General features: G+C 37.0%; 1 protein-coding gene across 23 annotated transcripts in view; it reads left to right on the forward strand.

Moving 5' to 3' along the window:
* Positions 1–23,195, forward strand: part of R3HDM1 (R3H domain containing 1) — a 92,840-nt gene extending 69,645 nt beyond the window's left edge. For 19 of the 23 annotated variants that reach the window (XM_030019295.2, XM_030019301.2, XM_030019307.2 and 16 more), the window contains 11 exons: positions 731–991; positions 1,425–1,545; positions 6,500–6,654; positions 7,253–7,401; positions 9,677–9,780; positions 10,403–10,570; positions 13,670–13,839; positions 14,057–14,207; positions 15,666–15,748; positions 16,562–16,646; positions 17,662–23,195. In XM_030019295.2, coding sequence (XP_029875155.1) covers positions 731–991; positions 1,425–1,545; positions 6,500–6,654; positions 7,253–7,401; positions 9,677–9,780; positions 10,403–10,570; positions 13,670–13,839; positions 14,057–14,207; positions 15,666–15,748; positions 16,562–16,646; positions 17,662–18,029 — 1,815 coding nt within the window. In that variant the 3' untranslated portion in view covers positions 18,030–23,195. The remainder of the gene's footprint in view (positions 1–730; positions 992–1,424; positions 1,546–6,499; positions 6,655–7,252; positions 7,402–9,676; positions 9,781–10,402; positions 10,571–13,669; positions 13,840–14,056; positions 14,208–15,665; positions 15,749–16,561; positions 16,647–17,661) is intronic. The other 4 variants (XM_030019311.2, XM_030019310.2, XM_030019315.2 and 1 more) reach the window with 2 other exon arrangements.
* Positions 23,196–25,239: the final 2,044 nt, after the last annotated feature.

Raw genomic sequence — 25,239 nt, forward strand, 5'->3', positions numbered from 1 at the left:
GCAAAAAAGTACAATACTGATGATCACTTCTAATTTCCAGGATGTTGATAATTTGATGCTGAATTGCTTGTGAAGAGAAGGAAACTTCTATCACTAACCCCAAGCTCAAATTTCACAGAACTCCTGGAGTGCTCAGTGCAATCAGTATCATAGTTTCAGATGTTAATAAAATACAGATAGTAGGTAACCACTAGAATACATTTCTTGCAGCTGTTACTTGATTTCAGGCTAAAAAAAATTAATCCTTGCATGTAGTATAATGCTAAGTTAGAGGAATGTACCTCATTATTCAGGATTAGAGCCTCATTAACTTCAGTTCTTAAAACCAAAAATTACTTTAGCAATACTAATGCCTTCTGCTGTTTTAACTGGCGTTAGATGTTTTCGCTCAAGCTTTGGAGTCCAATCAGAAAATGTTAGTGACACAAATTCTGACTTTATTTTTGACAGTTGAATTCTTACAATAAGTAGGTAGAGGCAGATGTAATCCAAAAATCAAATATTTGCAGTGAAATGGATGAAGTCTCTGACTGTGGATGTTCTCTCCTGCTGTCAGCCCTGAAGATAATCTACTGCCGTGTTCCATTTTGTTCTTTGGCTGATGTTGCTAATGCACAGTAATTTGAGACATGCGTATCTGAAACTTACTGAGATATTTGGCTACTTTATTCTTTTTTGTTGTTGAAGGTACGTTTGTGAATGTAATTTTTCCTTTGTTTACCTATTACAGCAAGACAACCTAGGATCACAATTTAGCCATATGAGTCTTGCCCGTCAGCCACCTGCTGATCCAGCCGAACCTCATACTGCTATGTTCCAGTCCACTGTAGTCCTCCAGCCCCCACAGCAGTCTGGTTATATCATCGCAGCTGCTCCACCTCCACCACCCTCCGGCCAACCAGTTTCTGCTCCGGGCTACTCGACATCTAGCCACCCCGTCAACCAGCAAGTACTCCAGCAGCAGGGATATATGCAGCAACCTGTGCCACAGGTACAACGGCTCCGTTCCCATTCTCCCACAAGCTGTATTTAACAACTGATGGTGCTGTTCTATTACTGAGCTTTTTGTGTGGCGCGGGGCTCCCTGTTAAATTGCAGCTGCGTGCATTTATTCTGGGGTTGGGGGTGTTTTTCTGCCTTACGTACTGGTAAAACTCACATTCTGCATAGTTTTCTAGTGTCTCACATGTTTCTTTGTGGAAACTGGGAATTGTTAGTTCTACAGTGAAACTAGAAGAAATTGGCTGTTAAAGAGGGAATTTATGTAGTATAAGTATTTTTTAATTGCGAAACTATTTAACATTAGCTGCACCTTTTAATAAGTTTTGCATCTTTCTTTTATCGTGTGATTGTTTTTGCATTTAGATGTCTGCCTTCTAGAAACTTGCAGGTAGTGAATCTCTTCAACTGTTGTTCATTTTTAGATGCCAGCTTGTTATTGTACCCCCAATCAGTATCCGCACTCCAGTCAACAATACCGACCTGTTTCTGTCCATTACAACACACAGCAAAACCAACCATTAGCACAGCCTGGACAGCAGACAGGTTTGTTGAACTCTTTCAGCATTTCGTTAGAATACTTTCTGTACGTTTTCTCCTGATTTTGCTTTTTAAACTTATTTTACTGTAAAATTTCAAATAAAGTCGAAGTTCAAATATGGGATGCAAAGTGTAACTAAGCTAAGGCAGGAAAAAAAATCTGAGTCGGTTGTTCGTGAAACTTTAGATTTGAGCCATTACTATGAGTGGCTCATGCTGTAACTTTAATTATAGGATAATGCTTTTTTTTTTTATTTTAAGTTTAGAACTGAATAATTTAAAAAACTTGTAACTTAGCAACTAACTTTGTAGTAATTTGCAAAGTAAGATGAATTAGTACCTTTAAATGATGTAACATTGCAGATATGTACCTTAAAGTTCTAAACAAAAGATACTAATATTAGATGTTGTGGCATGTAAATAGTGCTGTGCAGAAGATACTGGTGATACTCTTTTAATTTGTATTTCTGTCCTATGATTAAAGGTATCTGGGTGTTGAATAGGTAAATAATGAGACTTAAGTGGTTAGAATTAGTTTTCTGCTCCTTCCATTTTTAGTAATAACTTTTCAACTGCTTCTGAGTTACCTTTCTACGAATGTTATCAAGATGTATTTCTGTCTCCTTTCTTTCCTATTGTCTTCTTTTCCCTACAAACTGTAACTGTAGCTACCATTATTCTGATCATCTGTACTTAAAAATACCGTTATGACTTTTTTAGTAAGGTTTGGATTCCTGAAACAAATTTACTTCTCAGTAATTTCTTGACTCACAATCAAAACTTTCAGAAGTAACTAGTGATGTTTGGAGGCAGAGGCCCTTAAAAATCAGGCTTTTATACCATGTCTTATTTGAATACATTAGACTTAGTGTCCTTTTTGAGTTTCCTTCAGGAAGAAGGATTTTTAATTCTTCCCCCACCCCCAACTGTGTGTTGCTCTACAGAAATAGGATGAAAGATCAGCTTTTACAAATATGAACTGGATTTCTTTATAGCTGTTCTATGAAGTAGCCTGGAAGAGAGGGATGGTTCCCTCTTCTGCAGTTCTAGGAAGTGCTCCAATAGCAGCAACACTTGAAGTTGTTATTCAGGGGTTCAGTTCACGAATTTACACGGGATTATTTCATTGCAGAGTCATGAAGATGTGATGCCCGCTTATGGTAGGGTTGTCAGATCATTTTATAAAGTACTGTTAGTACCTGCTTGCTGCAAATAGATCACCACTTTTCAGGAGCGAAAGTATATTGACATTTTTTTTCAAAGGAAAACAAACTACTCGTTTTTGCAACTTGTTTTATCCACTGGCGTGTAAAGATGTGTTATTCAACTGTATTATACAACCTGCTTTCCTTCCTCAGAATTTTTAATACCTAGGCTACTTAATAGCAAAAAGTCTGAGGCTCAACTGGGGTTACTTCCCTGTTTTTGGGGACACCCTCTGTGAATAGCACACACGCTCTCTAAATCGGAGAGAGCCCAATGTATGTATGTAGCTAAACAAAACAATCTGAATTTGAAAGCATGGGGTGATGGTGCGTCAGCACCAAGATGCAAAGAGAGGAATCGGTTGCTATTAGGTAAGTAAGTTTCTTTCTTGTATGATTTTAGCTCTTTACATTTCAACTGAATTTCACTGCCTGTAATGTGGACAGGGTGAAAGGCATCAGTAGCTAAAATCTCCCTCTATGTCCTAGAAGAAATAAAACAAGCAAGCTGTGCAGACAGCTACTTTACTGCTTTGATAATGTACTTTGTACCTGTAACCCTGACATCAAGGGATCATGTTTCAGTAGTGAAGGGGTGGTCCAGCCAATAATGCCATTCAGTCCTGTTTGGTTACTTGGTGTTTACTAGCACTAATGGTAGAGAGAAGTATTTTACTGGTAACTGCATAATTAGTGTTTAACTCAAAATCTCCAAATCGCTACCTAGCCATTGCTGGCTTTCATTTACTGCTTTATAGGCAAATTTGAATCGGCATTCTAGGGATGGAAGGTTCCACGTCATGTTTTCTGTTCCGTAAACTGCTCATAAGATGGTGTATTTCGAAATTATCTCTCTTGTAGATTTAGTTTAAACCGTAAATATTTGTATTAAGTTGACATAAAGCTACATCCGAAATGGTTGATGCTTATTAGCAACGGCTGTTTTTGAGACAAAAGGCAGCATGTTACTTGGGTAGTATAGCAATGTGTCCGGTCAAAAGTGAGAATTGACAAGTCCTGTATTACATAAAAGCTGTGGGTTTTATTCATCTTGTAAAGTGATTACTAACTGTGAAATAACTTTCCAACACAAATTTAGATAAAAGATGACAGCTGCTGAGAGCATGGCAACTGAAGCCACTTTTGGTTTAATAATATGGAGTGGCCTGACTTTATTTATGAGCTGTTGGATTCGGGGCCGTAACACTGTCTGAGAGGTTTACATTTCTCACAGTGAACCGGTCTCTTTTTCAGCTGCTTCCTGGCTTCCTTTTTAAAGGGGTTTCAGGTGAAATATTTAGAGCGTTCACTTTTAATAAAAATGCTTCGGTTGCCCAAAAGATATTGGGAGAAGAAAACTCTCTTTAAGGCGGCGGCATTTCCGATTGCCATAATAATGAGGGCCCAGTTACCATGAGACCTAACTTAGAGGTTGATTAAAAATCTTATCTGAACTACAATTACTGTAGGAACATCAGCTAAAGTTCAGCTAGCTTCTGCTTCACAATGGCCAGGGATAAAACTATTACAGTTGCAATAATAGCTGTAGTTGTAATAGTTGTAATCAAGCTATACTCATAGCTTGTTAACCAAGTGATTGTACTTGCTTTTCTGTTCTTGAATAAAGGCTGTTTCTCACTCTTAGTGTGTTATTCAGAAAATGTATTTCTGTCTTCTGTAAGTTAACTTCTCTTATATTAACACTGATTTCTTTTTAATTATGTAAATATTAAGAAGCATGCTTCTTTTTTTATCTACTGTTTCAGAGGATTTCTGTGTAATGAGACAATCTGCTACGGCAGGTGTGGGTTTTCTGCTGAGTGCTGCATTTCTGTCAGACCACTCTCTATGCAGAGGTGAAATCGTGAAGCTAAAAATAGAGCATTCTTTGGAACGCTGTGGGGAACCTTCTTGGCAGTCAATTTATGTCGTTCCAGTTCTCTCTGCTTGCAAAATTGATCATGTATGTCTCCGGAAGTGCCAGAAAAAGCTGAAAAATATTCACAGCTACATTGCAATTTCTGGGAAATGAGGGGTTTAGGTTGCAGATGTATTGATTGGAACTCTCATATACCGCAACTTCACATTCTGCTGCTTTTTAGGTGCCATAGATCATTTCGTAGCAAAGTACATTTACGCATTTTGTTTATTACGGATATGAGATGGATTTTTGTGCACAGTTCAAACTTAAGAGTTATTAAAAATTCTAATTACTAATCCTAATTCAAGCATGCATTGTTCTGAAATTTTGTATACTACTCTGAAAATATTTATAGTGTGTTGTGCATTTCTAATGAATAGCTCTCTTGGTTTTAACAAACAGAACCTTCTTCTCTTTAATTTTCTGAAGCAATAGTTGATTATATTAGCAGTCTTTTTTTAGTCTTTGTTTTTGCAATTTCTATAGACAGCCAGCTGAGGCCGTTAATTTGCAATGTTCATTGTACACTGTACGTATGTAATCAATGAACATTGGTGGGTTTTGTTTACAAAAGAAAGTGTTTCATGTTAACTGAATTATTTTCAAAATAGACTGTGCAATTTTTTAAACACAGTTTAAAAAAAAAATCCACCTGAGTTTTTGCAGCTATATTTGCTTCGTTATAGTTCCATACCAAGGTAGGGAGCATGGGGAATGTCAAGGTCAGTAGAATGTGAATGTGTCCAAGTTAAATACAGACTCTTCTTGCCGTCAGTGCATCTTGACAAGCCCAGTTTTGTTACTCTGGAGCGATAACTGGCTTTGTCTCAGAAACACTGATAGTGATGGTTTTTTGCTGATGTGGTAAGTAGCACATACCTGTATAACAGAATACGACAAAAAGAACTTTACTTGTGTTCTGCATGTGTTTTGATCATGGTAGCAGTTACCTACTATACGCTTTATAAAAAAATAAAATAAAAAAAAATAAAGCGGAGGCTAAGGTTGGACCTAATAAACGCACAGATTTCCTGTTCGGCACTCACGCTTGGGGGTTTTTTTGTTTTTGTTTTTTGGGGGGTTTGGAGGATTTTTAGGCCATTTTTGAAAGTTAGCAGAGGATACCAGTTTAAGCAATAATAAATTGTTGTAGAGGCACTATAGAGGGGTGAATATGAAAATCTTTTTTTCCCCAAGATAACTTTGAATATAACTTGTCTTCCACTGTATACGAACATGGCTTTTACCGGGAAGATTTTTCTCAGTTCCCAGTTGTTTTTAGCATTACAGATTTCAGTAGAAATTGCCCATTTTAAAAGATTTGCACATGTGCCTTAGACAAATTTTCTTGAAGTGTGATTCAGTTTTGAATCATAATCAAGATGCCCTCATCGCTAGGGCACCTGAGGTACTAGCAGAATTTAACGTAACTAGAATTTCAAAGTTAAAGTACCTAGAATGGCCTTCTTCATAATAATAGACAATTAATTGGTTTTGATATTTGAACAAAGCATGCTAGATAATGCTTTCAGCTTTTACCTATCAAATCAAGGTGTTAATGCATGTAACTCACTTAGAGTGTAAGTAAATATTGCAAGCATGTGAGAGCAGCATTGCAAATAGTATGTATAGTAAGTATTTAATGCTGGATCCAAATGAATAAATCTGTTAATTTTAATGTTGTCTTCTTTTTATATGCATGATAAGTTCAACTCCTATGAAGTTGCCAGATTTAAAAAGCCATTGGAAAATGCTACACATACATTTTCACATAGGCAACTGTGTATAAAATGTGTTCACTATTGCAAAATAAGACTTAAATGTATAATTTCAGGTTACCAGGTTTTGCCTAACCAGCAGCAAAACTACCAGGGTTTAGTTGGAGTTCAGCAGTCTCAGAATCAAAATCTGGTCAGTGGCCAACACAACAACGTTGGGAATCAAATTCAGGGTGTGATTGTTCCATATCCTTCAGTGCCATCTTATCAGGTGGGTAATTTATTCTTAACTTTCCAACCATTCTTCTGCATGTTTGAGTGATATTTTATTATTATTTTATTTTAAGTGCATTGCTTTGTTAATGGTAGAAAGCTGCAAGCAGGTGTCAAAGGTGACTTTGGGGACAGAAAATTAAAAAATTTCTTGGGGACAGAAATTAAAAAACAAACAAACAAAAAACCCCACAATTGCAGGGAGAAGAAAACCTGTCACATATGTAGAAGTTCTAGTCGTGTTGAAAGCCAAGTGCTGTGTTAATTGCAATTCAGAGGATGGGGAAGAAAAATCTCGTAAGATTTCCCTCCCCACCAACCCACTTTCTATTGTACAGAAAATCTCTTTTGTTAATTGATGGAGTCCCTTGGAACCGACATTTCCATTTTGGGGGAAGAAGATAAGTTTTGGTTTTTTTTAATAAAGCACTATTATTTCAACTACTGTTATCACTAGTCTTCTGGATTTAGAGAACTCCAGCACATCTTTCAGTTTCTGTTTTCTTAAAAAAATCTTATATAAACTAGGTGATGGTTAAGAGGCACAAAGAAACATTGTCTGCAGAAAAAAAATTGTAATGTGGTCTCAATTTTAGGTTTCGGTGCCTCAAGGTTCCCAAGCAGTGCCCCAGCAGACATATCAACAGCCTGTTATAATTCCCAGTCAGTCAAATCAAGGATTACCCACAACAGGAATGCCAGTTTACTACAGTGTCATTCCATCAGGTCAACAGAATAATTTAAGGTGAGTTTAACTCAGTTATTTGATTTCTCAGCAACTAGGCTTAATTGCCTTGTAACTGACAGGATTTGCTATAGTATTGCATATATTAGAATGTATTTTAAAGGCAGACTTACAGACACTTTATTATCTATTTATTTTTGCTCTTATGCAATTAACTGAAACAATCAGTACTGCTTTAATTAGGAGGTACGGGTTAGACTGGAGAACATTGTTTCCATATCACTTTCGGCAATACTTTACTACAGTTCCACGTCTTAAGTTTTCTGTGTTCCTTTTCTTACATGTGAAACACCAGCATGTTCAGTAGCAATGCCTTTTTGCAGTAACATTTAAGATGACTATCCGTACTCACTTGGTTTTGTCAAAGATACCACTTTAATAAGGTGTAGAGAAAAGAGAATTTGAATCGCAGAAAAAGACTGACTGACTGCCTTTTTCGGAGCTTTGTCAGGAAGGAGCTCGCCTTAATTTGTCTGTGCTGCTAACGAGGCCTGCTGGCACAAAGCTGACTATGAAACAAGTGTAGGAACTTTTTCCTATGCTCGGCTTTTGTTTGGTAAATAACTGCCTTTTTTTACCTACCTTGGTAACAGCAAATTGGTCTACATGTAGAGACCTCCCTGTGTATACATCTGTGTCCCCAGCACAATGTGAATATTTGTTGAGAGAACAGATAGGAAGATACCTAAAAGTATTAATTAGGATTAATGCTTGTTACAAGTTTTTCTTTCTCTAGTTTTTTGAACTTACAAATGTGCACCATTTAAAAATACCTTGCTTGTAGCTTTTAAACAAGCAGCAACAGTATGAAGCTTGCTTCATCCTTTTGTGAGTGCAGAGACTTAAATAGTATTTGTGTCATCGCTGCGTGGCTTAATCTACTTAAATCTGAATTATTCTTCTTTGTGTTTCAAGGTTCTTTTTATCCTTTTCTTCTGTAGTTCTATTTGAGGTTCAGTGAAGTCATATGTAGACATAAACCCAGACATTTTTGAAGGAAGTCTTGTTGCTTGATCTTTTGTGTCATTTAGAATGTCCCTCTCTTTTGAACAGGGAAACATTTGTTAGGAATTCAGAGCAGACTAGCAACTAATGACAGCATCTTGCTTTTATCAAAATAGTTCTGTTGCAGCACTTTGACAAGGAAACCAGAATACTGTTCTGCAGGAACTGAATAGTCTCAAACATACAGGTCACTATTGAAAACTATAATCAGTAGACAGATGAAAAGCTGTGTGAGAGCACACATCCCATGCAGATATAAAACCATCTGGTTTAGTTTTCACTGAGTCTTGTCTCCTTTAATGGAAAGGAATCTTTAAATTAAAATTATATAATTGAACTGTGGGACAAAGGATGGAACAAACTTCTTGTGATAACATAAGTAAAAATGGTAAGTCTAACAGGATTACAGCTACTTTTTTTCCACAATTCAAAGTAATAAAGTATTTTTTTCTTATTCCCTCAGAATGTTTACTTTATCTATTAGTACAGAAATGAAGTACAGGATTCTATAGGCACCATTCTGATTGTGGTCCACCAACCTGATGTTCTGGCTCTAGCAGTATGAGCAGTTAGTGGTATGATAGAATTTGCCTATGTCTGTTACTTACCTATTTTTCCCCTGATTGCCCTGAAAAATACCTGGCATAAATGAACTTTTTAAAGTTATCCTTTTCCTACATATTACAAACAAATGAAAGGTTGTTTATCTCCTTGAGTCATCTTCCTTTTCCCACAGCCTATTTGGTAAAGGCAATCATCTCTTTAAGCTGTGTTACTTTAGGCTGAAGCAGAGGTGTGCTCGTTTGGTGTGCTGAATGAGCTGGCTCAGCTGCATGGGGCCAGCTTCCAGCTGAGGGACTGCATCCGAAATCCCCATGGCAGGTTCTATGGTGATCATTTAACTGAGAGCTAATTCTAGTTAATTGGGCAAGACAACAAATTCTCTTTTTATTATTATTAATCTACATGTTTTTATACTGATACAGCACTATCGACACAAAAATAGTATATCAAAATAGGTGAATTAGTACAGCTTCTTAGTGTATGCAGGGCATAAGTTTTTGCCAAGGAAGAGATGTGAAACTTCAGTTTTCTGAAGTATGAGTAGATTTGGAGGTAGGTCGGAATATTATCGATTTTAAAATTAACATCTCAGCAATTTGCAGTACGTGTAGACAGCAAATGTGGCAGTCATGATTAAATAAATGAGTGTAGTATAAATGCCTGTTAGTCATGTTCTTTTTTTTTTTTTTTTTTATTATTATTACAGTTCATCAGTAGGATATTTGCAGCCTCCTGGATCAGAGCAGATACAGTTTCCTAGAACATCATCACCATGCAGCTCACAGCAGCTTCAAGGACAGCAGTGTGCAGGTTGGGGGGATAAAGTTGTTTTGTTTTTTTTTTATAAGACTTCAAAAATGTCTAGCTATTATTATGCTGGGTGATTGGATGTTTGCTATTAATGGTTTGATTTAGAATTAACTACTGTACTATATTTCCTTCTGTGTTCCGTTTTTTAAGTTATATTGGAGGCAGGTTAACTTGACATCTCCATTTGTTTATCATTGAAAGCTCTTAAGTTACTTAGAATTCAGTAACGTACATCATAACGCCTTGCATGTCTGCTTGTGAGTTGATACAGACATGGGAACTATACGTTGTCAGCAGAATGACTTTCATCTTTTCCTGAATAGCTACGTGGGTCTGAAAATGTTGTGGTTTGGGTTTTCATTTGATAGAACAAGCAAAGTACATTTAGGAAGCAGTATACTTGGCTCTTTTACTCAAGAAGCATTCTAGATTTCACTTCATGGAGTAGGAGTAGCAATTTCCTTAAGAGTTCCTGAGAAGAGGGTTAAGAGTTCTGGGTTTGGATAGAGAAGAGAGGTAGCTTTTTGACCTGCTGAAAAGCCAAATGAGATACTCCAAAGCTGTGTCGGGTGTTTTGGTTTTGTTTTTATGGTAGCCTTATTTACTGCTTTTACTTTCATAGTTTATAGCAACCATTCAAGTCAGAAGCCATCACCTCCTACATTATTGCCACCTTCATCAAAGTCAAAGCCACAACAGGCTGCTTCCATTGTGCACTACAGCATAGTGTCTCCACCCTCATCATGTAAAAGTTCACCCACTGGTCTTTCCATCATGCAGCCAATAAAAGGTATATTTTATTGGGATTTTCATCTAAGCCATTCTGTCTAGAATCTGTTGTAAATTATCAGATTGACTTCATGGCTAACTGCTAGAACAGCTGCAACTTGAGTGCCGTCTCTGCAACTACTTTTTTTGTAATTCTTCATCTGAATTGCTATTACTGTAACTTTTAAAATGACAACTTGGAACTTAAGTGAAACAATAGCCGGCTTCACGGGGGCAGCCGGGAGGCAGCCTTCAGCAGATAAGTGTCGCTTAGCAGAAGTGCTTAAGTTGGGTTTGGAATGTTTTGATCTACAAAATCTTTGGATGATTTTTAGGTGGTGTATAAATAGCAGCCTCAATGGTGTGTGACAACAGTGGTGACATAGACCTTGTCATATCCATGAAATGTTTATAAATGTTAATATCCAAACACGTAAGAACTCTCAATTTCCAACCATAAAATCGATGGACTGGTCAGGAAATTAAAAGCACCAGGCTTAGCCCCCAAACAAGGTTATAGAATGATCCTGTGATCATAGCGGTAGTGTCTTTATTTTACCAATAACCTTTAACCAAACGTTCAAGGTTTGGTTAGCCAAAAAAGGGTAATCTCAAATACTGCTACCTCAGTATTTTGCAAGCAAGCAATAGATTAAACACCCCCTAGGTCAATGACCTAGATTCCACTACAGATGTGGTGTTTCTTACAAACATTTATCTTTCAAAATATTTTTAGAGCCTGTTTATTAGTAAATAGATAACATGCAGTTAAGTGGCAAGATAGCTGGATTAGCAGTGTATTACAGTTCACAGGCAGGTTTGGTTTTGTTTCCATTTTGCTTCAAGTTTGTTTGGCTTTAGTTCTGGAAGACTGTCATTTCAGGATGTCTGAAATCGGTCTCGTGCTAGTTTGTTCTTCTATTCTCCTAATCTATGCTGGAAGTGCTGGTTTTACGCAGTTTTGAAGGCCTGGTTCAAACCCCTTAAACCTCTTAAGCGATTTAAAGAAGTTTGGGAAAGGGGGAAGGCCTCTATGACATAGGGAGGACAAATTTTGAGACAAAGAAAAGCATGCTTTTTGGTGAGTAATACCGAAATGATGAGTCAAGGCTGCTGAGGTAAGGACAATGAAGATATAAGCAGACAAGCAGCAGAGTTGTATTTCTCTTCATTTGAAAAAGTTAAGAGGACCAGACTGCAAATCTGGGAAGCCTTTCAAGGATTTCTTCTGGGTTTCCCTTCTCATGGGTTTTGACAGGTGATAAAGTGTCTGCAAACTGACTTAGGTGTTCTATGATCCTTCATTTTGTCAGGATTCTTGTTTAGGAAAAGAATTCCATTTATTTTCATTTACTGAAATGCTGTGGAACTAGAACTAGTAGAAAGAACAAGTTCTTCTGCATGTACAAAGTTTTCTTTTGCAGTTTAAATAGCATTTTCAGATTGTGACACTTTTTTAGAAGTGGTGCTGTAGATGGTTTCAAAAGACAAGCATGTTTTTGTTGGGTGTTCAGTTCTCACAGAACAGAGATAAGTCAAAAAAGCATGCCAGAGTGCTGCAGAATAAAATACTGTAATATTACAAAACAGTAAGATGTAAGTATAATTTTTAATATTTATAAATATATGCATAAAATTAAAATTAAACCAATTTTCATGTGTAAAATGTAGTGTGTATATAGACGTTTGTCTGGTACATCTCAGGTGTACATATAGGGATTACATCAGTTTATGGCTTTACCACTTGGAAACTATTGTGTTATATATTATTCTGATTATGTAGTAGATATTCATAAACAGAGTTACATTTTATTTTGCTGCGCAGTGAAATGGAAATATTCGCAGTGTGGCCCTTAAGGACAGAGCAGGGATTCTTAAATTTATATCCTTTGCTAAAGTTGGCCAGATGTCTTGATGCTTCCATTTCAATCTGTAACACATGGGTAGAACTGCTTGCCATTAAACAGAAAGTATAGATGTGAAAACGTTGCTAATATTACTTCATTTATTTTTATAAATATCAATATAGTAAATATTTCAGAATACAATTTACAAAAGCTAATATAGTTTTAATATTCTGAGTTCATTATTCTACAGTTTGGTTTGCTTTTCAAAGGAGTCTGTTTCTTTTTGTGGACCCCAGGGGCAGTGAAAACAAAAGCCCACTTTAAAAAATACAAGATGAAGGCATTTTATGATCTGTATCTGACTGCTCCTAGCTGATGCTGTGATGCAGGTAGTAATCTGAGAAGATTGTAGACTCCCTCTTAAAAGGTGGATGCTTAAATGGTGTTTAAACCATGTGTTTTAATTGTGGTTTCTGAGAAATGCTGTGAACGGTGGGTAGAGCAGAGAAGGAAATAGCAAACAACCATTTACGAGTAAACAGGATGTTATATAAATACCTGGGACAGAGCCAGTCAAAGGCGGAAGAGAGCTTTTCTCTTGGGCAGGCTGTCGTCACAACTTCTCATGCGAAACCTCACGGAACAGCGTTGGCTGTTCAGCTGTTCTCCACCAACTTTGGCATTTCTGTAGCTACCGCAGCAGCCAAGTGGTACAGGATGTGGGGATCAATTTGCAGTCTCTGCCCAGAAAAATGTTCCTATATAGAACTTATAAATGGGGGTAATTTTGCCTCAGACTGAAGATTGATTCCAGGTCTTTCTGATGTATGCCATCATACCAGAGAAAACATTTTGAGTCCGTGTTGCTGTATATCATTTAAAACTAACTAGGTAACTTCTATTTTTAAATAAAGCATATTTTTGCTCAATACCATATCTTCTTCAACACATTGCACTGACAGTAACTACGGTGAATGTTGAATACTTTCAACTGCTATAAAATAGAATGATTTCTTTCAAAAATATTCTCAATAATGAGTTTCAGTGGTTCCACTATCTTTTCTAGTTCTGGGAAGCCCTCTCTAAGTGAACTATCGCAGATTTATCTGATAGCGGAAATGTAATTGTACTGCTCGAGCTTTCTAGAATTCAGCAGCTTATTTAGTAAAACATTCATTACGTTATTTCCCTTTTTAATTCGTGTCTGTTCTGCTAAAATGAACATTGAAATGTATGACGAACTAACTGTAGCCTACTGATTTCTTGTCTTGTAGCGGTAGCACCACCACCAGGTGGAGGAGTAGTAATGATGCAGCTAAATATACCTAACAATCCTCAGCCTCGGAACCATTCACCTCCACAGTGGAAACAGAATAAGTATTACTGTGATCATCAAAGGGGGCAGAAGTCCACAGAACTTAGCACTTTAGACAGTGCTGCGCAGGTATGAGGTTTTTGTTTTGTTTTCCAGGATGATTTAAAATTTGCATAAATTGCATCTCTGCACGTTTTTTTTCAACAGTTCTTTTTGGGGAATAGAAATCTGCTCTGATAATACTCAGTATAGCTATTTTAACTTTCCTTCAGTCTTTGAATGCTGTAGGTTGTTCAGCTTGTTCAACTAGGTACCTTTTAAAACACTAACGTATTGTTTATTCCAGTTGCAGCATAGTCCTCAACTAGGTAGTCCTGTCACCTCACCGGCCCAATCACCAGCACCAGCTCAGCTATCAAACATGAAGAACATCCGTCCCACATTAACACCTCTTTCTATCGTGTCCCAGTTTTCTAGACCTTTTGTCCCTGGACAAGGTACATTTTTAGTTCACTAAAATGCGTGTATGTTTTCTAATTTAAGTGTTTTTAAATACAAGTTATATGAGGATTTTCTGACAAACTGGGGCTCACTTTAGGAGTAATGCTATTGAAGCAGGATCATCAAAATTACCCACTCAAGCATCATGTAAAATTTCACCTTATCTCTCTGCACCGATACTGTCCCCTGTATTCTCAAAAGCTTTTGATCTTGCTATTGTGAGAGCTTCTGTAAAACCCACTAGCTCTCTCATGTGAAACTCTCCATTTCAGCATTCAAAATATTAATAAAATGTTTTATATAATTCAGCTTCAAGTTTTAACCATAATCAAGAACTTGACACGCACTGTCACAAAGGATGTAATTTTAGAGCTACAAAGATAAAATAAATAATGTGGGACTAGCTGATCTTAAACACTAGGTGGGCCTATTCTCTTTTGGGGGAAAGGATATAGAAATGCGATGTTGAGATGAATGTTCTGCCAAACTCACTTATTGATGATGCACTGTATGAAACCACTGCCTAAGCAAGAATTCTCCCTTCCTTTGTAGAAAAACTAGCGTGACGGGACTAGAGCCTCTAGCCAATACTGTTGCTACTTCAATTAGTATTTCAGGTAGTACCCACCCAAGGACAGAAAAAAATTCCTTCTAGAAGAATTTCAGTCCTCTGCTGCCATGTTAACAGAAAAACAGAAAATAGGGAGTTTTCACCAAGATGTGATAGTTGGTAACATTTAAAAACCAAACGATAAAAAAAACCTTTGTCAGTGAGCAAAGATATCCTGGTACAGTTCCCAAACTTAGAATTAATGGGTCTATTTTACAGAAAGCTTACTTTAAAACAAAACTTGAAGAGAATTCTGTATGTCTTCCTTACTGATAAAGAAAACCTTATATTCTTGTCTTTGTCGTAGTCTTACCTGCCGCATAATCTTTGTCGTTGTGTTGTATTCCAATGTTGTAAAAATTCCAGGTTGCCTGTTGTAAAGTATACCTCTCCACTTTCTTAATCTTCTGCAATTACTAAAAACTTACATTCCATTATCTTTGTGGATCCTTGGAGCAAGTATGAATGTGAAGATGTACCTGGTGCTAATCAGGGATATAACCATGAAAATGATTAAATTAGTACACTGACAGGAGCTTTAGCCTTAAGCTCATTTTGAAATGAGAGGATTTTAGATAAGACTGCAATGAAGAAAAACTTTCAGTGTGTCTTTCAGTGTAATCCTTAAATGCAAGAAAGCTTGTACCTTTTCACCTTGTGATCAGTCTGTGACTGACTGACATTTATTTAATCGTGCCAAATCTTATTTTGTTAGCCTAGCCAAATACACTACTTTGTGCATAGTTATATGCTTTCTCTTTGTGTTAAGATATACATCATAAGAGGAACTTAGAAGAAGATTTCATACAACAGAAAAACCCTTCTAATTACCTTTCTCTTTAAGGAGATGCCAGATACCCACTGCTTGGCCAACCCCTGCAATACAATCCACCATCTTTATTACGTGGACAAGTAACAAGCCAACAGGTATTAAAAAGAACAATCTCCTGGCAACACTGAAAAAAACCAACTCAGGACTACCATTATAACCACCATGAATAGGGGAATATGTTATTGCATTAGACGAGTAAATGACTGGAAAGTGCTTGCTTTCCAACAACGGTTTTATTCTGTGTTGATACTTCCCATTGTTCTTGTTCTTGCTGTATTTAAAAAAAAAAGTGAGGAACATTTTCCTGAAATTTAGCTTTAGGCACAGTGTAGGTTATGGTTTTTTTTTTTTTTTTTTTAAGCAGTTCACCAGCAGTTCCAAATATCACAGAGAGAACATTTGCTAAAAGGATTTTATTTTATTTGAATAACAAATTTCAAAAAAAAAAAAAAGGAAATACATGTGGGTATTTCTAAGCAAAGAGCGGGTTTGTTTCTTACAAGAAAAACAAAACTAGAATATTGGTGTTAGCAAAGCTAAAAAGTTTTGCCATCTATTTAATTTTTGGGACAGATACACAGACCCCCCTACCTCGCTCAGTTCTATGTGAGATCGGCCAGAAGATGTGATGGATTGGGGTAGTGGGGGGTGGGGGGATGTTCTTCCAAGAAGATTTAAGGTGATTTTTTTCGTCATCTCCTCCCTTTCTTCTGAAGCCAAGGATTGAATGTGCCTGACTGCAGGATTGCTAAACTCCAAGGCTAAAATTGGACATGAAAATCTTTTCTGTACCATGGTAGCACGGGTTGTTTTCCAGATATTCCTCTGCACCGTTTTTCACTGAACTAGAAATGTTAAGACACTGGTGCATTGTCATTAAAGTACATCGTTTATGTCAATCTTTCCAGTGTCAACCTGGAAACAGACATGGAAACAGGGGAAAGAAAACAGCAAAGAAGGCTGCTTCAGCAGATCTTGGTGCAGGAGAACCAGGTATAGAATTGCTGGTTGACACAGTCCTCCAGAAAACTGAATTATGGTGATGGGCTGGGAATGTAACAAGAAAAGCAGAGGTGAGAAAGGGCCAGAATGAAGAGTAATTGGACAGAAATGGACATGGCAAACACTGGAAACATAAGGATAGAGAGGAAGACTTGATTTAGAGAGAAAAGAGGAAGGTTAAATGAGAAAAGCATAGTTTTGAAGGCTGGAGAAAAGACCAGAGAAGATCAGGATTGGACAGTACTAAAAGGAAAAGCAAGTTTGTCAGTTTACTGGACATAAGTTCTATTATATCGTTACATTAAATATTGTTATAATAAATATACGTACCCCCGCTTCCTTTTACTTGCATGAAATGTGAAATCAAACATAAACTACAAATTAGTTTGTGCTGCCCTCTTTGTTAGTTTTTTTTTCTTTTTTTTTTTTTTTCCCCTTCTCCTTCTAATAGAAGTAAGCACGTATTAAGAGATCCACAGATTAGCTCCTTGGAGTTAGTAAAGATGTCGTCCAAATAAAACCTGATATCATCTATCTCTGTATCTTCACCGGAAAGAATTTTTGTTGCAAGTGTTACCTACTATCAAATCTTTGCAGACAGTTACAGATAAATCAGCTTTTTCTAACTATTTACTGGAGAGTATTTTTTGAGAGAAGAGAAACTAGTTTTTTAGCACGGTGATGTGTGAAGAGTTAACAGGCAAAGCCAGTGAGATGCTATAGTGAGTTCTCAAACCTGCTGCAAAATTAGGTGTTGATTATTTTATTATTTTTCCTCCTCTCTTGAGGGCCCTCTTTGTATTCTCAGCTTTTGTTTGTACGCTTGTAGCTGTAAGCAGTGCTAAATGTGAAAGCAAAAGGCTCTCTAGAATACCAGAAATGGAATGCCTGTGTATTTGGTATCAGCCAACTGGAGATACAAGTATGAAATAACTCATTTTCTGTTGTGTTTGTTGTATCATTAAGGACAATGACCAATTTAGATGCAATGTTTTTCTTGTTTCAGTTGTGGGAAAAGTTCTAGAAATTACTGAACTGCCAGAAGGCATAACTCGTATGGAAGCAGAAAAACTATTTGGAGAACTTTTAAAAGTTGGTGCCAAGATTCGGTGGCTAAGGGATTCGCAGTGTCTACAAACACAGCAGCAGCACCATCGTCGTTACTGTGGCAGCGGAGACAGTAGCGTGAACACTGAGCCATCCAAACCTAGTGACTTGGCTTCCACTTACACAGTTCTAGCTACGTTCCCTACAATGTCAGCTGCTCAGAATGCGTTGAAGAAACAAAGTAGTACCTCAGTGAACAAGTTCAGGCTGAGAACAAGCAAGAAGCACTACGACTTTCATGTTCTGGAAAGGGCTAGTTCTCAGTAGCAGTTACATCAGTGGACACTCAGCCTTTACTACTTCCATGTCCTCCTCTCCTCAATTGGCTTGATGTTATGGAGTTTCTGTTCCCTTCATAGAGACTCCTGGGATGTTTTGTCATATGACATTAGCCACTGAAGACTAAATAACCCAGTGATCCAGCAAGATGAAGAAAAAATATACAGAGTTAATCCCAGACAATAGCAAGGAATCATCTTTGAGACAGGCAGCTTTCTACAAGGAATGCTGTTGAAATGCCCCCTACTTTTATAGTAGTTTTGTTTTATATTTTTGAATTCTTGTATCAGATCCAAAGTTCTATTGTACAGCAAACGTTCATAAAAATCCATATTCAGATTTGTATTTTATAATCCCTTTTCACAGCCAGCACACAGCTGTCCATTCCAAGGCAGGAACCTGAGGATTGGTAGAGGGGAAAAGAGAACCATTTTCCATTTTCAAGGAATTACACTCATTTTCTAGCAAACTACCCCAAATCTTCAAGTTAACCTGTTCTTTGTCCCTTGTGTTTGGTTTGGGTTTTGGTTTTTTTTTTTTTTTTTTTTTTTTGAGAAAAAAAAAATACATAATTTTAGTAACTAACTTCTTAGATGGTCATTTTCTTTCGAGATTCATTCAAGCAATGTTAAAAGAAATTACGAGTAGGTTGTACCCTTGAAGGATTTGCTTCTGATCCAACAAGTTTAATAATTATTTAAAGGGAAATATGAATAGGTTACAAAGAATGTTCACTGAATCACATTTTAATATTTCTTCTTTTCAGCAAAAGCGTGAAGAGACTAAAATGTATCTTCACAGGTGACAAAATGTTTGCACTTTAATTGTGTTCCCACCAGTATGGATCTCTTTCTCTTCCTTTTCACGCTAAGATAATTGTGTTTGATAAGTGCTGGAAACCTTTTTAATGGTTTAAGTTTTCATCATTTGCAGATGCTCACTGGACATTAAAGATTCACTGCACATAAATGAAACAAACTTTTTTCAATTTGTGTAATTTGCAAGGCTGTACAATGTGTGCTGATGCAAGCCTTTTTCAGTTCAAGAAAATAAATGTTTACAAACACAAACTTTTTCAGTGCACTTGTTTAAACTTCTAGGAGTCTTCTGAAACCTGGATGAACATGTATTAATGGTTTAGATACCTTCAAATGTGAGAAAAGAAATTAAAAATAACACAAACACTAGAACTTCTCGAAGAACCACTATTGCTGTTCCTCTTCTTGAAGCATTTATGTTATCCTGCCCTTCATCATTTTTAACTGTTTCCCTATGTAAGTAAAAAGAGAGAGAAATTGATCAGACACCATAAGGGACTGCTGCTGGTATTTTATTTTTAGCACAGGCACTGATTCACTGTGTAGACGAGCAACTACTTGTTCCCTTCCTAAGGCTATCGCTTCGTAAAAGATGCGTTTGTAACTTCCATAAGTGGAAACTCAAGGTAAAGGTTATGTTTAAGAACATATTTTACAGAGGAAAAGTAAAGAATTTAGGTGCCTAAACTAGCATTAACTTACATCTTGTATACAAAAAATCCTATCCCTGAGCAACCACACATAAACATGTGAAGTGGCAAGAACAGTCCTATGCATGGTCAATTCTTAAATCCTTCATGTGATCAGTCAAAGTATTTGGAAGAAAACTGACCTTTCTGGGAATAATGTAGCCTAATAAATCAGGTATATGGGACTTGATTCTGCAAAATGCTGCAGCAACAGGTATTTACGTGACTAAAGGTAAACTTAACACTCAGATGTTCCCCTAAAACAGAGGGGAAAATGTTTGGCTTCAAGCCCCTAGCCAAAAGACAAATCTAATTATCTCTGTCTGCTTTTCTAAAAGGATGGTACTTGGCATTCGAGTTCTTACGCTACTACTTGACTGAATATGCTGCTTGAATGAGGGGACATATTTTTTCCTCCTCCGGTTGGATTGTTGTAGTTTATTGCACCCAAAACCAAAGATGATTAAGAACACGAGCTTACGCAGATTATAATATTCCCCTTCTCTGAATAGCACAGAGATAACATGATTAACGCACAAGTTCCGTCACTGCCTCTTGCCGATTCCAGTGCTCGTTTTAAGATTATGGTTTTAATCCTGTAAAAGTAGTTAACAGATTAAAGGTCTGTAATGACAGGTGTCACAGCCCAGAGAGGCAGGTGCCTCCTGTGGCTAACACATTCCAGGATAAGATTTTTCATAGATGTAGAAGAGCAGTCAATAGCTGAGAGCTTCCATCTATTCTGAACGACCCAAAACCTAAATCTAACATCAAATCAAACCATTTCCAAAGGATGCTGCATGACTTGCTTCGTTTAATAAACTTTCCCCATAATAACCAGAGAAGAAAATGTAATGAGAGAGGTAAACATGCAGAACACGAGCAATCCAAACAAAAGGAGGGGAGGGATACACTGAATAGGACCAAGGCCCAGCAAATACTTAATTCTTATCAAGTTGTTAACTGGAGTGCAAATTGCCCTAGAAGAAAAAATTACAACATGTAATAAGCCAGTTCCGTTCTAATCCTGACACTGATACTTGCCTACAGTTACTACAGGCAGGTCACCCTTTCCGAGTATGTTTCCCTCTGTGTTAAACAAGGGCAGTTACATTTTTTTGATCTGGACGTGCTGATATGAGCCACACAGATAATAGGACTTTGGAAGTATCAGAGGGCTCCGATGTCTACAGTGGGCACAGAATTCAAATATTTCTGCTTTAGTCTTGTTCATTCCTGATTTTGTGCTATTTCATAGTGTCTCCAGTAAGTGAACAGGGCGTTAACTCATGTAACCAAGACCATTTGTACCTTCCTGGCTTTTACACTTCCGCCCCTTTTGGTTCCTTAAAACACACAAGCCTAGGGACTGTGTACAAAAACCCTGGCACTACATTTGTTCCATAGATTTGGATCACATTCTAGAAAGCAAATAAATGCACTTTATGGCATGAAACAGACATATGTAAAACTAGCGTTCTCAAGCAATTTTCTAGTACTTGAGTGTATTTGAGGTTCCTGTCATTTAACATTAGAGCCATTTTTAAAGCAACTAGTGCCAAAAGGAATTAAGTGAGGACTTAAATTATATCGCAGTAATTTAATACATTTCATTTGGTTGGGAACATGCCTTATAACTTTTAAAGCTGAGGAAAAAGCACTGGAAGAGTAACCAGAAAAGCTGAACCAATCTGGCTATTACCTACTCCACCAAAGGCTACTATTTCTTGATTTTAATTTCTAATTAATACAGTTTTATTACTGCGTAAAACGCATCCCTGAACTGTGAACAGATTCTATGTTATTTCTGATATTACAGTGAAGATGATAAGTCAAAATTACGAAAACAAATTTAAGCTCCATAGTTTGGGAACACTCAAAGCCACACGGACTTGAGGTTGGGTAGATCATAACAGCACACCTGAGAATCTACTCACAGCCTCCACGTGGTTGCCAAACTACAGCCTCACATGCCTCATGTTTCAGTAAGACTGGATTGGTATAAAGTGAAACGTTGGTAATAGGCATCTTGCATCTTACCTGAGACTCCTCCCTGTGCAAATTTAACCTACTATAATCTGAAATCCTTTTCTTTCACTCACACACATACACTTAGAAAATGACATGAAAAGTAGGAGAACATCTACAAAGAAAGAACTCTAGCACTGAGGTGTACTGAAGACTGCAGTGGTTAGGTGTTTCTAGCTGCAACCATTCCTAATCCTACTGGCCTTTTGTAGAACACGCATTATGTTTCAAGATGCGGGTGGTACAGGAGAGCAGCACATAGATGGGAGTTCAGTTTTGTCAAAGCACAAGAAGTGTTTAGCCTGATGAATCAAATAAGGTACTTTGATACGCAACATGCCTTTCACAGTAAGACCATTTTTTTGGTCTTGCACCATTCAAATAGTTCTATACACTTTTCCTATCTAGTAATGCAATCCACTTCCCTCTCCCGGTAGCATAAATAGTTACATTCTCATGCTATGACACTCATTTGTGCCTTAAAACTTCACATTTGAGATGTTTATTGTTTTGAGTTAATCTTGTACCAACTTGTTTGGATGTCTGAAAGGGAGTCATAATTAAAACTTCTTTTATAAATATCTATTTAACTCCACGACATATTTTTTCCCTAGAAAATTGGTGCGGGCTGTAATTTCCTGTATTTAGCCCTGAGGCAAAGAATGTTTATATGAAGTTTTGGAGAAAATTGATCAAACCACTTTTACATTACAGGTCATGAAAAATAACTGTAGCTGGAATTTTTATGTATTTCCAGCTGAAAAAGGACTTATTTCAATCCCTTCAATGTTTTTACAGCTCAGTCTTCATGAAGGTTGATGTGCTGCCTCTATTCCATGTCCTGCTCCTATCAACGTTTCAGATGTTTTGGGTTTGGGTATTTTTGGCTATTGATGTCAACAGGCATAAACTTAAGAGTGCACAATGTCAGCGTGACTTCATTTTGGAAGCCTTATTTCTCGGGTGTAGACTAGAACCCTTAAAAGGGCCTAATTTCCAAAACATTCTGAAAATTAAGTCCCTTTAAGTTCTCTTATTCTGGAACCTGAGACCAAACTCATTATTCACATCTGAAAACTTCAGATGCAAGGTCCAATGTAAATGAAGTTGCCTCTTGGCTGACTTGAAAATGTATGCAATTATGTTCATGAGCCTCCTTTTAGTTCAATGTCTGCCTTGTGTGTTTGGGCTTGTTGGGCTGGCGTTTGGACCTGACTCTGTTTGGCAGCTCCTTATTAGCAAGGTTTATTTTTTTATCCTGCTTGTAACTACTTGACATTTTGCGATGTTTGCTGTTTTGTCAAAATTTGTCAGGTTGAAAGTGGATCTTGCTTAAGAGATGATTAAGAAGCATTAAAATTTGGTCCAGGGCACAAACACTTCAGTGTTTGCTTCTTTTTTTCATTTTTCAGTCTTACTGGTAAAGCACACGAGCCTAGTCATTATATGGGATGCATGCAACTGCAATGAACTGTTCTGCACTTCTGAAGAGAAACTTGAATGTCAGATAAGACTAGTGCTGTAAACCAAAGAGCTGTATAGGAAAATCTGTATGTTGCTGATGGTTGTATGCTTTTAAAACTGGTATAAATTATAAAAATAAACTGTGCTGTTGTGGATAATGCTTAACAGTGAGGTTTATTCTTAATTCAGTTCCCATGCCCCAGTTAACTGAAAATCTGAATTAGACTAAAGAGTGATGAAAATACACCATGCTGATAGTGGTGAAATTTTTCAGATACAGGTGCAGCAGAGGTGGAAGGCATGCTAGAAGCTGGCTGCAATAGGGACTAGCTTCAACCCTAAGTGACCAGTTATATTTGAGTTCCCACAATTATTTGACAGCTAACTTAAAAAAAAAAAAAAAAAAAAAAAAAAAAAAAGAAAAAATAAATCTTGTACATCACACTTGACTTACAGATGACCTCGGTTTGAACTTGAGAGGGGACACACTGGCATTCTGCTTCTTTCTAATATCTTAACTTTTGGAGGGTTAATTAGGGAGATTAGTATGCAGCACTGTCTTGCCCTTCTTATGGTTTCCAAATTAGTTACTCTAAGAAAGAGCATTATTTAGTGTGCTATGATAGTCTATCATCACATTAATTTATACATACTAGGAAATACACCAGAGCTTTTCCCCATGTTTACTCAAATTTGTTGCCTTTTTATTTGGCTTAAACTGATACTTTGATTTGTTAATGAACCATTGATGGAAGCAACAGTGCAATTAAAAAAAGTCATTCACTAATAAAAATATTTTCCTTTTTAATCCAAGTAGATCTGTGCTGGTTTTGGTGGAAAAAATTAATCTCTTAAAAATGTAAATCACTGTCTTGCATTGCTTCCCGTACTGATTGCTGAATTTGGTTTTGTGTATTCATTTTAACAAACTTGTTGACATTTCCACAATAGTAACAGATGTAATACACACACATATATAAAATTTGCCTAAGTTAGCCAGGCACAGCAAGGAACTGAATTCTGGGTAATGCTTCAGCTATCAAATTACTTTTTCTTATTTCCCAATACAACTTTCTACTTACTAGTTACCCTTCCTTTTGCTTGGGCCTACCAATTGAAGACCTCTGCTGTTTCCCAGGAACACCTGCTCTAGGGGCTCTCAGATTAATTCCAGCAGCAACTCGGTGGTGACCCTACGGTTAGAGAATTATACTTTTAAAATTGTAATTATTTGAGAATGTAATAAAAATAGTTCCTGATGATGTAAAAGATTGTACACCCTCACAAGAAGTTACCTATCCAGTCATTAGTAAGCCCTTCCACTTTTATGTTGAAACAAAATTTCTTCTTTGCTTGAAGTGGTGTAGAAATTTTTGGAAACTGTATTTGCAAAATAATTTCCAAAAAATATTGTGTTCAACACTTCACTCACCCTTCTTATGCAACGTGGCTTCCCATTTAGGGTTTCAAATGAGATGCAATAAATGCAAACTACAACTGTTGGAAATGCCACAAGAATTAGTGCAACACATCCAAATTCTTCATAGAGCTTAAGATACTAACACCCATTACAACCTAACCTCTTCCACTACATGCACATGCATAACAGAGATGTCTTTTTGTTCATCTCCAAAAAATTTATCGTTTAATACCATCCAACCTTTGGCATCGTTCTTAAGTCCGTTTTGTACCATGAAGAATGAAAATACAAAAAAATAATACCATCTCAGCAGAAAAGCTGTAATGTTCTGACTGTTACTTCTTTAAGAAACTTGCAGAAGCACAGCATGTGTATGCAAAGCTTACCCAGTGAGCGGGATTACTGTGACACGTAGTCCACATGCTGCACCTTGAGAGAGGTAAAACAGTTTTTGTATATTAACATTGATTTGCCTATTTCCACTATAGCTGTGTAGATTTTTTAGTCGTCATTGTCCAGTGACTTTTCTAATTAAACTCCAGGTTACGCAAAGTACAACAGTGAAGAGCTTTCCAGGCAGAGAGACTCTGTATTTTTTGGCCTTCAAATGTTTCACAGTATCTGCCTCAGCAATACTTACTCAGAATATGTAGTCCCAGTCCTAATTGTGTTTCTATGAAACTTAAGTGCAGCATTTTTTCCAAAATGTTACCATCAGAGCACTTGAAAGAAATTGTCCTGTCCTCATTACTGTGAAACGTCCATCAAGGACACTGCCT

The sequence above is a fragment of the Aquila chrysaetos genome, chromosome 6, assembly GCF_900496995.4.
Source record: "Aquila chrysaetos chrysaetos chromosome 6, bAquChr1.4, whole genome shotgun sequence".
Taxonomy (NCBI): Eukaryota; Metazoa; Chordata; class Aves; order Accipitriformes; family Accipitridae; genus Aquila; species Aquila chrysaetos.